The sequence below is a fragment of the Scatophagus argus genome, chromosome 20, assembly GCF_020382885.2.
Source record: "Scatophagus argus isolate fScaArg1 chromosome 20, fScaArg1.pri, whole genome shotgun sequence".
Taxonomy (NCBI): domain Eukaryota; kingdom Metazoa; phylum Chordata; class Actinopteri; family Scatophagidae; genus Scatophagus; species Scatophagus argus.
Window position 1 is genome coordinate 4,663,731 of NC_058512.1, and position 14,090 is coordinate 4,677,820.

The following is a 14,090-nucleotide window of genomic DNA, read 5'->3' on the forward strand; positions in this document are numbered from 1 at the left end:
GCGAAAGGACCACTTTGTTGTCATCAAAATCAATAGTTTGGATTTCAGGTGCAGCAATATTGATTCAGTGCTCGGAAACTCCTGCACCAGAGTTTAGAGTTTGTTCAAAATAAAACATTTTATTCATCCAGTCGGTATATTTTATTCTTCACACTGTGAGCAGAACTTCTCCAAAAACACACACTAATAAGAAAAAGTGATGATGAGTCATTTCTTCTCATCATCTCTGCAAGCTGTTGCCTAACTGTTACATGACATGATCAGGTGAAGTATTTTAGTTATGAGCCAGCGCACTGGTTGAAACTGCACCTCCATTTACCACAAGCCATGAAAGCAAATAATTCCACTGAGACAGATGTGCAGATGACTCTATCACACATACTTCTGCCAAACATAGGTTTTAATAATCCTGTTTTAGTTGGCTGTTGCCAGTTTCTTTATAAATATTCCACTGAAACCACAAAAAAGTGTCAAATGTGACACCCTGTTGAAGTCATGGAACCGATAAATATACTGTTACGTCCTATCTGAATAGCTGTCATGTAAACCAGGATTACACGATCATGATTAGTCATTTGCCTGTTGTACCCATTCCGTCGTCAGAGTCAGATGAAGCTGAATACTATCCCAGCATGCCCTGGGTGAAGGGCAGAGAGGCACTTGGGACACAAAAACTGAAAAATACTCTTACTGAGTCAGATTTATCCACACCTTTAGTGCATACACACTGTTCATGCACAAGGCCAAAGGCTATCATCATCATCGTTTCGGTTTTTATTTTAAGAATACTTGTATTAATTAGAGACAGTGTGTTCATTTCTGTCTTTCCAGGATTATGCAATCATTCAGGCAGGTTTTCAGCAAAGCAGAGCAAATATTTAAAGAGGCAGTTGTAATACATTGACGAAAAACGTCCGTGGTACATTTAGGTCACCATTAGAGATTGAGAAACTGGATGAGACTGAATCAAAATTCAGTTGCACAAACACACAAGCACACACTTGTTGTAATTGCCAGGAAGTGCTGCTCAGATTTGGTGAGCTTGTGCTGAAGTGCAGCTCTTTGCCCACAAGATGGCAACATCAAACAGATAACAGCAGTGTTTTAATGCTGTGTGTCGATGTCTCACATTCACTCACTGTTTGGGTATAAGGTAAAAAAACACACCATTATAGAAACTAAAGCAGTTTATTTCAATACACTTGCACTGATTTCTTTCTCTGGTGAGTCAAACACTGAATTCTTTTCTAAATACACTAAAACAAGCCTTGCTCAACGCACAGGAATTTTTAAACTGTTGCTCCTAATGACATGTCATGTGATCTGAGAGAGGCTTTTGCTGAGTCTGCAGTACTTTGTTCTTTAAAAGGAGGGAGTGTAGTGAGTATAAATTTTAAAAAACAGGGAAAACAGAGCCCCTCTCGGTGTAGAGGAATGAAACCAGTGGGGAATTTTAAAGTGGAGTCAACTTGTGAGGATTATGATAAACTAGATAATCATTCAAAATCAGGTGAATTATTTTTCATAGACACAGAGATCTGGCAGCACTGTGTGTCTGACGAGTCATCTGCTTTTACCCCTCTAAGATAGTAAAATTGATGTTAAACTCTACCATTCAGCATGCTGACAAGTATTTTCTGCTGACTTAAATAAACACTGTCAGACTATTCCCTGATGTCTCCGAAGTCAGTTTGGGGGACTGACATGGTCTGTTTTTTTCCCCTGTATCTGCGAGCAGAGCTGGGGTAGTCTAGGGGCTATGTGGTCATGGCCCGTTAGAGAGGCACAAATATGTGCTTAGGTCACCATTTTTACGAGGTTCTGCAGTTTCCTCCCAGCTTTCTCAGGAAACCAGAGGGTAGGTAAGGTGCTTGGTCAATATTTCTCCTGACTAGAAAGACTTCCTGTTTTTTGGGGGGAGGAGGTTGGAATTGTGTGGAAACACTTGTGTTGACAGACGATTGCTCCAGTTTACTGTAATTTCCACACTACATCCAGTATAGACTTTGTCATTACGTCTGAGAAAACACGAGGACGTTACTTGTCCTTTCTGATTTATGTCTTATTTTTAGTCTGAGAACAGTGAAGGCAGTTGAGAGTAAAAAAAAAGCAGAGAGGCATGGAGAAGATAAAATCTAAGACTACCTCAATTATGGACTGGAGATAAGTGGCTATCTTAGGTTCTGGCTGTGGTGGCAGTCGGTTCCAGGATTCACGCCCTAAATGCTTGATGTTTGGATTTTGGCCTTCCTGTCATAAACTGGAAAGGACACTTCCCATTAGATTGTCCTGTCAGCATTCCATCATAAAAATAAATCCTCTAATGTGTATGTGCTGACTTGTTCCATCTGCAGACTGGGTGTCCCATACTCTTCCTGTTGGAGCGGCATCCATCATGTCCGCCTGTATGCAAACTGTGCGGTTGCATTGGGTTTGCCATCGACCTAAACAGACAATGAATCACTTTCACAGGAACAAGAAACCATCATTTTAATGCAACGTCATCCCCAGAGGGACACGTCATTCATGGCAAAGGTTAACAGCCTTTAAATTTTACATGAAAAACACGTTTTCCATCCCTTATTTAATGATGTATTGTATATGAATACCATTCCATTGATATGTATAAGAAAATTGAAAAGGCATTAAACACAAGAGCAAATGTTATACGTGATGCAGCAACGGTTCCGTGTTTTTATGCAGATGCACATGCATTTTTTTCTGGGGTTCTGCCATTATACACAAAAGTCTGATGATTTTAAATGTTTAATAAGAGGCTATGACAACAATCATTCCAGTGGTTGGTGACTGAGGGGGAAAACAGACACTCAGTTAGTCAGTAATCTGGCTTCTGAAGAGCTCATCTCCTAAAAACTAGCCTCTGTCAGCAGAACACAGGATACAAAAGCAGGAAGGACGTCCTTCCTCTGTTCCTTTTTCTCTCATTTTTTCAGCTCTAAACCTGCAACATCCAGTATAGTGTACATCTATTTAATATAAGGCAACATAATTTGAATTGTTTCCAAAAAGAAAAAGCCATAGGCTTTGGGTTGGATTATGAGGTTGCTGGCTGGTTCTGCAGCAAGATAACTCTTACTTTTCCAATATTTGATTGTGTTTATATGGTATAACTTTCATTGACTTGAGGTTAGAAGTTCAGATGTCACTCAAAAAGAAGTGGCCTCACACAGGCTCAGACAGGACAAAATCTAACTATTCAAGTAGTACTGGGATACATGGAAGTAGAATTTAGCAGGAATGGCATATAGGAAAAACTTTTTGTTGTTTAAGCAATACGCTCAAGCTTACTGCCAACAGCAGCATTGTCACAAACCAATAGTGCTGGTAGGCCACCAGAAGAGCTCTCATCGAGGTGCATCAAGAAAACATCAAACTATCAGGTATGGGATGTTTATCCGGCGTTTAAGTTACCATCACTCATGTCTGTCTGACATATAAATTATAACTGTTAAAGGATGGCTCACCATAGTAATAAAACACACAAAATTACAGAAGTGAAACCCACCAATGTGCAGGAAACAAACCAGTCACATTGACATCATGTTAGTGTAGATCTCAGTGTTGATGTTTACTCTAATTTTGTAGCTAGATGATTTCCTTTCCTAATAATTTGTTTCTGTTTCTTTTGAAGAAGCTACAGTTCTTTGTCTTTTTTATTGTGGCTACCCCTGCTTGGCTATTCAGTTCTTCTCTTAATTATCCCAAACAAACATCTATTGATACTTCTGCAAACATAAAACAAAAACCCTTCCCCTGTAGCTTGAGGATTTTCCTCCTGGGAATATCATAACTGGCACTCTGTGCTTAGAACAGCAAATATAAAAACTGTCATTACATGGCTGAATCACTACATGGTATCTAAGCAAAATAGACATTTATACTGAGGAAGTTGATGACCCCTTTTCAGCAGGCAGTTTACTGTAATTGCAGCAAAACTAGCATATGGTAAAGGAAATGTAGTGCCCGTCTCTTTCAAAAATTCTGCTGTGTTAGCGACATTAGAGCTTTCCTCTCTGGTTTCAGCTCTTCTTTCCACTCACTCCTTCTATATTTTATGATATTAAGCTCAGAGTACATAATGTTTAGATGATGAGCTTTTTAATTCAGTCATTCAGTGCTGTGGCCCCACAGTGCTGGCAGAGGAAGGTGGGATATATTCACGGTTTTCTGGGTACCAGAGCAATTTCTGCCACAAATGCTGAGCAACAAGGAACCTTTCTTCACCCTTCTTTGAGCTGAGTCTTTGCCACTGAAAGACGCTGTTTTGAATAACAGAAATGATTAAAAGCTAGTAACTCTGCCTATTTTAAAGATTGCTTAAAGGTTTGAGAGCACTGACATATTTTGGAGGTTATTATATTAGAAAAATAATTCTGCAGTATGTTTACATTTTTGGCCACTTCAGGGGCAGCATAAATAAGCTGTTAAGACAACACTGACTTACTGTCACTTTTTACAGTAAGTTGACATGGTTCACTTGTTGCTTATTTACAAAATCCAGCAGATACAGAGCAAAATTAAAGCAATCATATGGAGTTTCTGGCCACCTCTATTAACCCCTTTAACTGTTTTAGGCCTCCTGTAGTACATATCTGGCTTTTCAGCAGCTAAAAGCTCTACTGAGTTAAGGTATATATTAAAGCTGAAAACAAAATAATATGCTGAAAGAAGCTGTAACTCATTTCATTAGAAGTGGCTTTTGCAGCAAGTCAATAATAATCAGTCAATAATTGGGGCAACCCGTAGACAAACCCATTTGTTCTGAGGTAATAAAAACTGACTTGTCTTGATCAAACTTAATATTTTTATTAATATATCTATTATATGTATGCATAACTGACCGCTAAAGATTTACTTTACGTATGATACAATATTGAAAACACAACATCCGTCATGACCTACTTTCTGAATAGTAGACTGTATCTGCATGTAATTGGCTGTATGACCGATGGTGAAACTTTCACTTGAAGAGCCCGCCCCTCTTCTGGTTGAAATCTGCAGTGAGTTAAGCTTGTCAGTCAGTCAGTGAAGGGTTAAACTGGGAGTCTGCTGCAGTCTCTCCTTTCTGTCCACGGAATTTAGCGGAAAACATCTGACTCCTGCTCGTTTTCCGAAGCTGTGTTTGGTTTTTCTCATTTTGCGCCGGAGCCGCGGAGGCATCACGGGAACAAAAATCACTGTTTCTTCAGCAGGATTTCGCCAGCTTACTGCGCGCTTTCAAACAGGTAGCTCACATGTGTTGTTCACTTTTTCCATCCATGCATTAATTATGATCCAGCAAAGAACTACAGCACGTTTTTACAGTAGCCTAGTTATAAAAATGTTTGAGATCGCCTGTAAAAATGACAACAAGTATCTTTGTGAGAGTTGTTCTTCAGTCTTAAACAAACTTGTGCTGTTTTTATATGAATTGTTGGAGAGACACATCATTTCAGGGGGTAAAACTTTCAACACTCACTGCTGTCATTTGTTACTAATTTCATGGTCCTTTTCTGTCTGAACTGTTGGAATAACAAACAGTGTAAACACTTTCCCCCACTAAGTTTTCTTTTCAGAACTCTCTCTGTTTTAGCTGCAAAACTTTTTATTGACAACTTTCTAATCTTCCTTTTTGCAAAGTTGCATCTCCTATCCATATACTTATCCTAGTATTAGAGCAAAACAGTTTGTATTTTGTATGAAAGTGTTTGCATGCCCTTTGTGTTCACAGTGGGCTTGTGGTATTTCACCATCTCATTCACTTGCAGACTGAGTCATTCTCTCTGATTTCCTCCAGATGTGCAGCAGTTTACGTTTCCTGACGGCTCAGAATTGTGACATTGCTGCCCTTGCCCTGCATTTATTCTGCTGACAAATATGAATTTACGCTTACATTCTGCGTTACTTATGTTTGTAACACTGGAGGATGTAATCCTTTCACTCAAATCTGCCATGAACAGCTGACATTTCACCCTTTTTATTGGCCTTTTGCTCCAGCTAGTGGGACTATAACACCACTCTGGTGACTGGACAAGCGCAGTCATGTGTCACACTCGTTTAAATGGAGCATCAACAAGTGCTTAGGGTTATGCCTTGTTTTTCCACGCTTCCTTGCACAGCAGCAGAAACAGTGTGCGTGTCTGTCACCATGGACAACCAAATATAAGGGCTTACATTGCTTGTTTCTTTCACTTCAAAACTGGTACTTGTGGATAAAATGTTTAGTTTTTTTTATTGTTTTACAGCTGTATAGTATTTCTTTTAACCCTTATTGGAGCAGCTGTTATCTCATTTTATAATGAGAAGATACAAATCAAAAGCCTTGCAACCTGTATTTGAACAGAATATTTGTATACATGTCAGTCTCTGATATTGTCAGATATGAATTTGATTTTTTGAGTGATAACCATCAGCACAAACCTGGAATGCACTCAGTAGCCTTTAAAGGTCCCACCTGTTATCTTATCTTATATGGCTACTATTTCCTTTATGAATCAAACAAATTACCTACCTGACTGATTACATCATAAACAATAATTCTGGACCAGACTGTGTTTTTAATTTGCATGATCACACACAGATGCATTTGGATTGTTCTCGTTTTTACCCTTATTTCACATCATTAGTATATGAAGTGAATATTTATGGACAGCTTGATAGTGAGAACATTGTGAGTAAATGATCATTCCAAAGGCACCGGTTTCTGTAGATACTTAGCCGGGCATCACGAGATCTTTTGCTCTGTTAGCGTAAAATTAACCTCGGGTAATTGCTCAACCTTTGCCCACTTTCAACCTTTGGTCCGTTCTACAGTATTCACAGCCTCTTAACACCGATATTCTCTTCAGTGTAGCCTCTGGAACTGGTCCTGTAAAGGTATGTCTCATAGAGATCCATGTTTGAGTTGGTTGTATTCCAGTGCTTTTGTAGAGTAGAAGTCATTTATGGCTGAATGAATGTGATTGTTACCGCGTTGCTGATATTGTAACAAAAGAATGTAACAAAATGTTGTTTCTGATGGGTCCAAAATACGCTTTGCATGTCTAACAGGGCTGAGATAGGTGACTCTCAGCTGCTGTGTCATCTGCTACGATCCTCTGTGATGTTGTTTTTATCTCATGTGGCATGGCCTTGTGTTTCCTGCAGAGTAAAAGCAGAGGTATCGATGGCTGACATCTAGTATGTTTGTAGACAAACTGAAGACTAAGATCTGATGATGTGCAGATACATGTAATTGTCTTCTGAGCCACAGTTAGCACAGGGTTTTAGATGGGATTTTTATGGGTCACATGATGTGAGAGTATGTTTACAAAGTATGTTTCTCTTTGTCCATCTTTGACAGTAATCCTCCCCAAATACCAAGTTCAGTGACAGGGGAACAATAGATTTAACATGTGCGGGACTTTTCAGAATCTTAAGGGAAATAAAGCCCTTTACACAAACAACTGACACAGCATGTGTAAAGAAGGGTTAAAGTGTGTGTTTTCTCCGTTCTCATCATTGACTGATGACTGATTGACTGATGTTTTATGGATCTTGTGTCCTCTTATGCTTCTCTGACAGAAGGGTGACTCTGAGGCTGTAAAACTATTACTGTGGATTGTTAAAAGAATATTGTTTATGATGTGCAACTTTTTTTCAGGAGCTCCTTGCAAAACGCTTCTAGCAGTAACAAAGCAATTGCATTCCTTTATAGCCACTGTCTTGTTTGCAGTTCTACCAGGAAAGAGTGTGTCTTCACATTCCATCTCCTTCTCCTTTTTTCTCATCATACGCACTGTCCGACTTCACTATTTTCTGCTCCAGACAAGTAACAAGAAAAGCATGTGTGGGTGTTAAGAGTCATCTGTCCGGTTGACCTCGCTGCCCCTGAACACGGAGCTGCCGCTTGCTTTACCCCTGACCGTCCAGTGAGGCTCACTCCACACCATGTCTGCAGAGGTGGAGAACAGCGCGCCCGTCCCTGCCGATCCCAGCACCGCATCCCCGTCTACAGCCTCGGCCTCCAATACCCCTCCCACGTCCCCTGCCACATCCAAGGTCCCTTTCAAGAAAGAGAAGAAGAAAGGTGAGTGACGGGATACAGAGTGATGATGATTATGATCATGCCACAGTCAAGATGTTGAACAGTTTCAGCTCTGATCTTGTAGAAATCATAGTTTTCTTAATTTGTTTACAGTCCCAGAGAAGACAGATGAGTACCTGGTGGGAAGGTTTCAAGGGGACGGCGTGAGGTACAAGGCCAAGCTGATTGGCATCGACGATGTCCCGGAGGCCAGAGGAGACAAGATGTGCCAGGACTCCATGATGAAACTTAAGGTGCAGCATTTATCATTAGAGCGTGCCCTCCTATCTTTATAATTCCTGAAATATATCAACAGAACAGTGTTTTAAAGCGGGCATCTCTAATGTTTCTCTCTTAATAATTAAGCTGTATGGCAGGCTGTATGCACAAAATATTAGTTTTCAACTGAAGTCATATTTTCACTTACTTCACTTATAAAGGATAAAAAGAGAGCGGCATGTATGATTTATCTCACTCCAGGGTATGGCAGTAGCTGCTCGGTCTCAAGGTAAACACAAACAGAGGATCTGGGTCAACATTTCCTTGTCGGGCATCAAGATCATTGATGAAAGATCAGGAGTGAGTTCTGCCATTTCCTTTCGTTATTATCACAACGCACTGTGAAGTTCATTAGATTTAGTCTGACCTGCTAATAAAACCTCTGTCCTTGGATCTCAGGTGATTGAGCACGAACATGTGGTGAACAAGATCTCCTTCATCGCCAGAGACGTAACAGATAACAGGGCGTTTGGATATGTGTGCGGAGCAGAAGGGCAGCATCAGTTCTTTGCCATAAAGACTGCACAACAGGTAACAGTCGCAGTCACACTCTGTTATGTAGTTTGCTGTTTGCATACTGTAAACAGTGTCTTTCTAATACTTATTATCATTATTATTTATTTTATTCTATATGTTAATCAGCATTTTTACTGTTGATCATCCGCTAGTTTATCTCAATTGTTTTACTCTGATCTGTTTTATTTTGTGCAGTATTTCATAATGTTATTTTATTTGTTGTATTACCTGTGATTATCTTAATTACCCATCTTTTATTGTTGTCTTTTTTTGAATCAGCTTTTGGATTTTTGATTGTTTTGGTCTCTAAATCCAGTGTCAACAACCTATGTTATGTGTATCATTTATAAAACACTTGAAATTGCATGTGTTTGGATTTGTTTGAAGGGTGTTCTATAATAAAGTTAAATAAAGTTTGATTGATTGATTGATTTCTGTCACCGTACAGGCGGAGCCCCTGGTGATTGACCTGAAGGATCTGTTCCAGGTCATCTTTAACATGAGGAAGAAAGAGGCAGAGGCCTCACAGAAGGTAACCAGCTCAGAGGCAATGTCTTTTTTTATTTTATTTTTTTTTCAAAAGTTGGACCGTGAAAACATTTTCTTTCTGAAAGAAAAGCACTTTGGTGTAGTCATCTGGGAGGGCTGACAGGGTACACACTGTATGTACCTCCTGAATGTCAACACTGCCTCTCTGTGTTCTTTCAGTGAATCACATCTTCTGACATTCCTTTGAAATGATGTGAAATGACACATGCCCCAGTGAATTAAAAAAGTATTAACAGTCTTGCCTCTGTGTACAGGTTGAAAATGGCAGCACTGTAGTTGAGGTAAGTGCTTGGAAGCACTTGTTTTTTTCCAAATAGTTCCTGTAACTGTAACTTCCTTAACCTTCTGCTTCTCTGTGTTGTTTTCAGAATGGAAGTGATGCCTTGCTAAGTGTGGATGCTGAAGTAAAAGCTGCCAAAGTACGAATTTCTGCTCTGCTGTGTTTGCAGCTTAACATGAAGTAAAATGCTGCTGATTGAAGGTATCCCAATAAATACAGTATGTTTCTGTTTCTTTTCGACATTCAGCCAGTGGAGCAGCTTGACCTTTTTGGAGCTATGTCGACCCCTCCAGACATCCAGGCTCCAAATGTAAGTGTGCTACCGTAATGTGTTTGAATTGTGGAATAATTCTTATCCTTGAAGTTTATACACATCGTAACAATATAAAGAAATAACACAGTAAGCAGTAGAAGACTTGAATCCATAACTTCTATGCACTAAGATTTACTAACACTATCGATAAGTGCAATAATAGCATTATGATTTGTTACATGCTGCCTGTTGATTTGAATTATTGTGTTTGTAAGAATGGCTCCAATGGATAATCTCAGCAACTTCCAGATCATTCAATGTTTTTTCACTCATTTCTAAAAAGATCACCATTTTTCTCTGAAATTACTTGTTGTGAGTGTCAGATTTTATAAATTGTAGATTTCAGACTTCAGTCAAAAACGTCTTTAAATAACTGAGTTTATGCTTCATGTGTACCAATCACATTGTTGACAATCAAACCTTTAAAGCTGCTACAAGTAGAATCTACAAAAGAGACATTTGTGTTTGACTTTGGTGACACCTAGAGCCTTGTACTGGTAATGTTTCATATCACCGTGGCTGGGCCAGTTCATTGGCTCAGTTTCAGGTCAGCGAGCCAGTGCTGACTTCAGCTTGTTTAAATATATCTTGCTGTTATCCAACGCGAGTAAGAATTTAGAACTTAATTTTCCAAGTTACAAGATGGATGATTCTACAAGTAGCAACTTTACATTTTCATGTTAATTTTCCCACCGTGTGATTCATTTTTACATTTTGTTAACACGTTTTTCCTCCTCTGCAGAACTGATTCATAAATCTTTTTTTCTCTCCCACTGTCCCTCTCATGTTAACCAGGGCTCTAATGATATTCTTTTGCTGGACTTTTCTGCTGAAGTTGACAGCAATCAGAATTGCATAAAGGGAGATTTCTTTGTAACTTCCTGTGCCCCTGACCGAAGGGCATCTCCCCAGACAGAGAACCCCTTTTCCTTAACATTTGGCTACTTTCCAACTCCAGACACCGACCCTTTCAGAGATGACCCCCTTTCTCGTTTGGCACCCGATAATTCACACGTCGCCCTCACCACCACTAATCACCTAAACAACACTGCTGGCAACACCAGTAAGACAATTATTAACGGAGACTCTGAATGTCTTAGTCAGCAGATAAATGGGTTGACTAGTGAAACCATGATCCTCGCTCTCAGTAATGGACAATGGCCACTAGGGGGCAAAATAACTCAGGGCAACACAATTACGTTGATGGACGGGAATGAATCTGGACAAGTTCTCTCATCCAAAAACCCGTTTTTTGACTCATCTTTGCAAACTACCCCTGCCTCAAATGGCATAACTCACCAGCCACAACCCCCAGTGACCCAGAGCAAGGATTCAGTAGTCATAAATCCCCCTCCGCAGAGCTCTAAGGCTGGACGAGGTCGAAGGAGTGTAAAGGTGAAATTCCATAAATGAATCATGAATAGCATAGATTTGCATGTGTGATGCCTAAATATGTTGTTTTGCACCTCTTCTAGAGCATAATTAGTTTGCTAACATCTCCCTTTCACAGCATTTGGGTTATGCAATGGTGTCTGACAGGATATAGCCAACCAAAGGGTGCATTTGGTTGAGATAGCCTAATTTGTTGTTTGCAGTGCCTATAATTAAGGACTGCAGTTAAGGATGGGTTGTTTGGATCCCTTCAGTCTTTATGCATGCACTGTTTGTCACATGCTTTTCTCTCTGGCTCAAATAAATTACACTTTGCTGCTGAATTATGTGTACCTTTTGTTATTCTCTAACATTCATGCTTCAGTGATTAAAGCACGGGTGAGTTGCAAAGCATGCATATGTGCCCATAAGGTAAATACTAAAGTATTTATTCTTGACTGCATCATTTTACTGAATTTGTTGTTGTTATTTAATGTATGTATTAAAGGTAATGTATTGAAGGTTTAATATTAATTTCTGCATGCTTCATAGTTTATGAGTTATGAGAATGTGCTGCAACTACACTAAATGTTTTTGCTTTATTTTTTGTGAAAAGTCCAACACAGGTGACCTATTTGGAGCAGAGCTGTTTGCTGCTCCTGGTAATTCAGAAGGGTCATCTGCTTCAGGTGACCTCTTCAACAGTACACCTGCCATTTCCACTTCCTCCGCTATGGCTGCTCTGGGTAATAAACAAGAAGGGAACTTTGTGTCTTATTCATATATTAAGATGTTGTTTGGGCTTTATATTTAATCTCCTTAAAACTTTCATGTTCCTTTTTGTTTATATTCAGGGAATCTTCAGTTAGGTCCTCCAGCTACCACAAGTATTCCAACTACAGGCATGTGGGGAGTCCCCACCGCTGCACCCTCCATGTTCCCCATGCCAGGAGTGACAGCTCCAGGCCCTGGGTTCAGCTTCTCACAGCCATCTGCCTTTGGTGGTCTCCCAATACCACCTACAGCCTGGGGCCAGCAGATGCCACCTCAGATTAGTGCGCCGCCTTTATCTCCACCCCACATCTTCTGCCAGCCTGCCCCTGCTGCACCAGCTGGCGCTATGACCAATCCTTTCCTGTCTGGGGCATTCCCTGCAATGGGTGACCAGCAAGGTCCATCACGCCCCCCTCCTAGGCCACCTGGAAAGGAAGCTACTCCAAAGGTAGAGAACAATGCCTTCACAGCTTTGGACCCCCTTGGAGATAAAGAGAAGAAGACTGGAAAGGATATGTTCAAGGACTTCCAGCTTGCCAAACCCCCTGCCATCCCAGCAAGGAAAGGGGAGCTTGGGTCTAACTCTGCTCCAGCGCCCAGCAGCAGTACAGCCGCAGCATTTGATCAGTACTTTTCCAATAAAGTGGGCCTGGCTCAGGATACTGCAGATCATGATGACTTCGATATAAATCAGATGTCAGCAGTTACTAATGGTAAACCAGCTGCACAAAAGCACTGCAGTGCATGTGCACAAAATTTTGCAAGGAGGCACATATGTATGACTAAGAATTGTGACTAATTATGACTTCTGTTGTCACCTCCGCCTGTCACCCTAGATGTTCCTAAAACTGCTCCAGCTGCTGCTCCAGCTCCTGCTAACCCTGGCCTCCTCGATGCCACCTTCTCTCCAACTTCAAACAATGAAGACATGTTTGATAAAGCATTTGGGGCCCCAGATTCCAGTCCTTTTGGAGTGCCACCTGTAGCTATGGTACAGAGATTCACACAGAAACATAGGCTCACTACAAGTATCACAGTAATAATTTGAAAATTTTCGTCTCTTTCCTCCCTCCACAGCAGACGGCTGCCGTTGGTCAGACTTCTGGTTCAACAGATGCTTTTGGGGATCCTTTTGGAAATCCCTTTGCTTGACCATAACTTTGTCCATAAGTAAGTATATTTTCATGTTTATTTCTTAACTGAACTTATATATACAGGAAAAACTTATATGTACAGGAAAAACACCTTTTTCTCTTCTCTCTGCCCTCACAGTTGAAATGGTGTAAATGGAGCAAATGGAGATCTTCACATCAAATAACATCGTTGGGACGAGCTGCTACGGCGTGCGCAAGACAATCCAAATAATGAACTCTTCTAACTGTTGTCCCTGAACCACCGTTCTTTGTTCTGTCCAATCAGTAGTTTCCTTATTTCTAAAGACCAGTGATCTAAGAAATAAATGTTGAAAATCTGCTGAAGAAAGAAATGTGGCATGTGAGATAAGGCATATCCAAAGAGGTTCACTGCTGATGCTGTCTGTGTTAATGAAATAAAGTAATTCAATCATAACGATACCAGGAGTTGCCAAGTCCATTGCGTTTTTCAGGCTGAATCAGCAGTTGCAGTCCGCAGGAGGTTCAGCAAAGAGATAAACTGTCTGACTCATGAATGTCAAAGCCAGAATTTTGCCTGCCCACTGATGGTGTCCGTCTTTATTTTTTTTACCACTCTCAAAAATGGTTCTGGGATGTGTCTGTTTATTGTTCGCTATACAATTTTGAACACATTGCAGCTATTATGAAATATTATGTGGAAGAACTATTGGTAAACATATACTCACCCAAAAGAGAGAAAAAAAAACCTTGACTAAAATGCATTTTCAGAAAGAAATCTACATCGTTATGATGAAAATTAATTTAGAGTTTGCCCATGCAGTAATCTGG

General features: G+C 40.2%; 1 protein-coding gene across 4 annotated transcripts; it reads left to right on the forward strand.

Moving 5' to 3' along the window:
* Positions 1–5,019: 5,019 nt before the first annotated feature.
* dab2 (DAB adaptor protein 2) lies at positions 5,020–13,721 on the forward strand. Of its 4 annotated transcripts, none has more exons than XM_046375487.1 (15): positions 5,020–5,246; positions 7,807–8,068; positions 8,180–8,319; positions 8,546–8,644; positions 8,744–8,875; positions 9,309–9,392; positions 9,664–9,690; positions 9,778–9,828; positions 9,937–9,999; positions 10,798–11,397; positions 11,990–12,119; positions 12,228–12,860; positions 12,984–13,138; positions 13,228–13,317; positions 13,420–13,721. In XM_046375487.1, the coding sequence occupies exons 2-14, from the start codon at positions 7,930–7,932 to the stop codon at positions 13,297–13,299; spliced, it is 2,325 nt and encodes a 774-aa protein (XP_046231443.1). In that variant the 5' UTR covers positions 5,020–5,246; positions 7,807–7,929; the 3' UTR covers positions 13,300–13,317; positions 13,420–13,721. The 4 variants fall into 4 exon arrangements, with proteins under 4 accessions (XP_046231443.1, XP_046231441.1, XP_046231444.1 ...); XM_046375485.1 differs by having other exon boundaries at positions 5,021–5,246; positions 13,225–13,317; XM_046375486.1 differs by lacking the exon at positions 5,020–5,246 and adding an exon at positions 6,269–6,876 and having other exon boundaries at positions 13,225–13,317.
* The last annotated feature ends 369 nt before the right edge of the window (positions 13,722–14,090 follow it).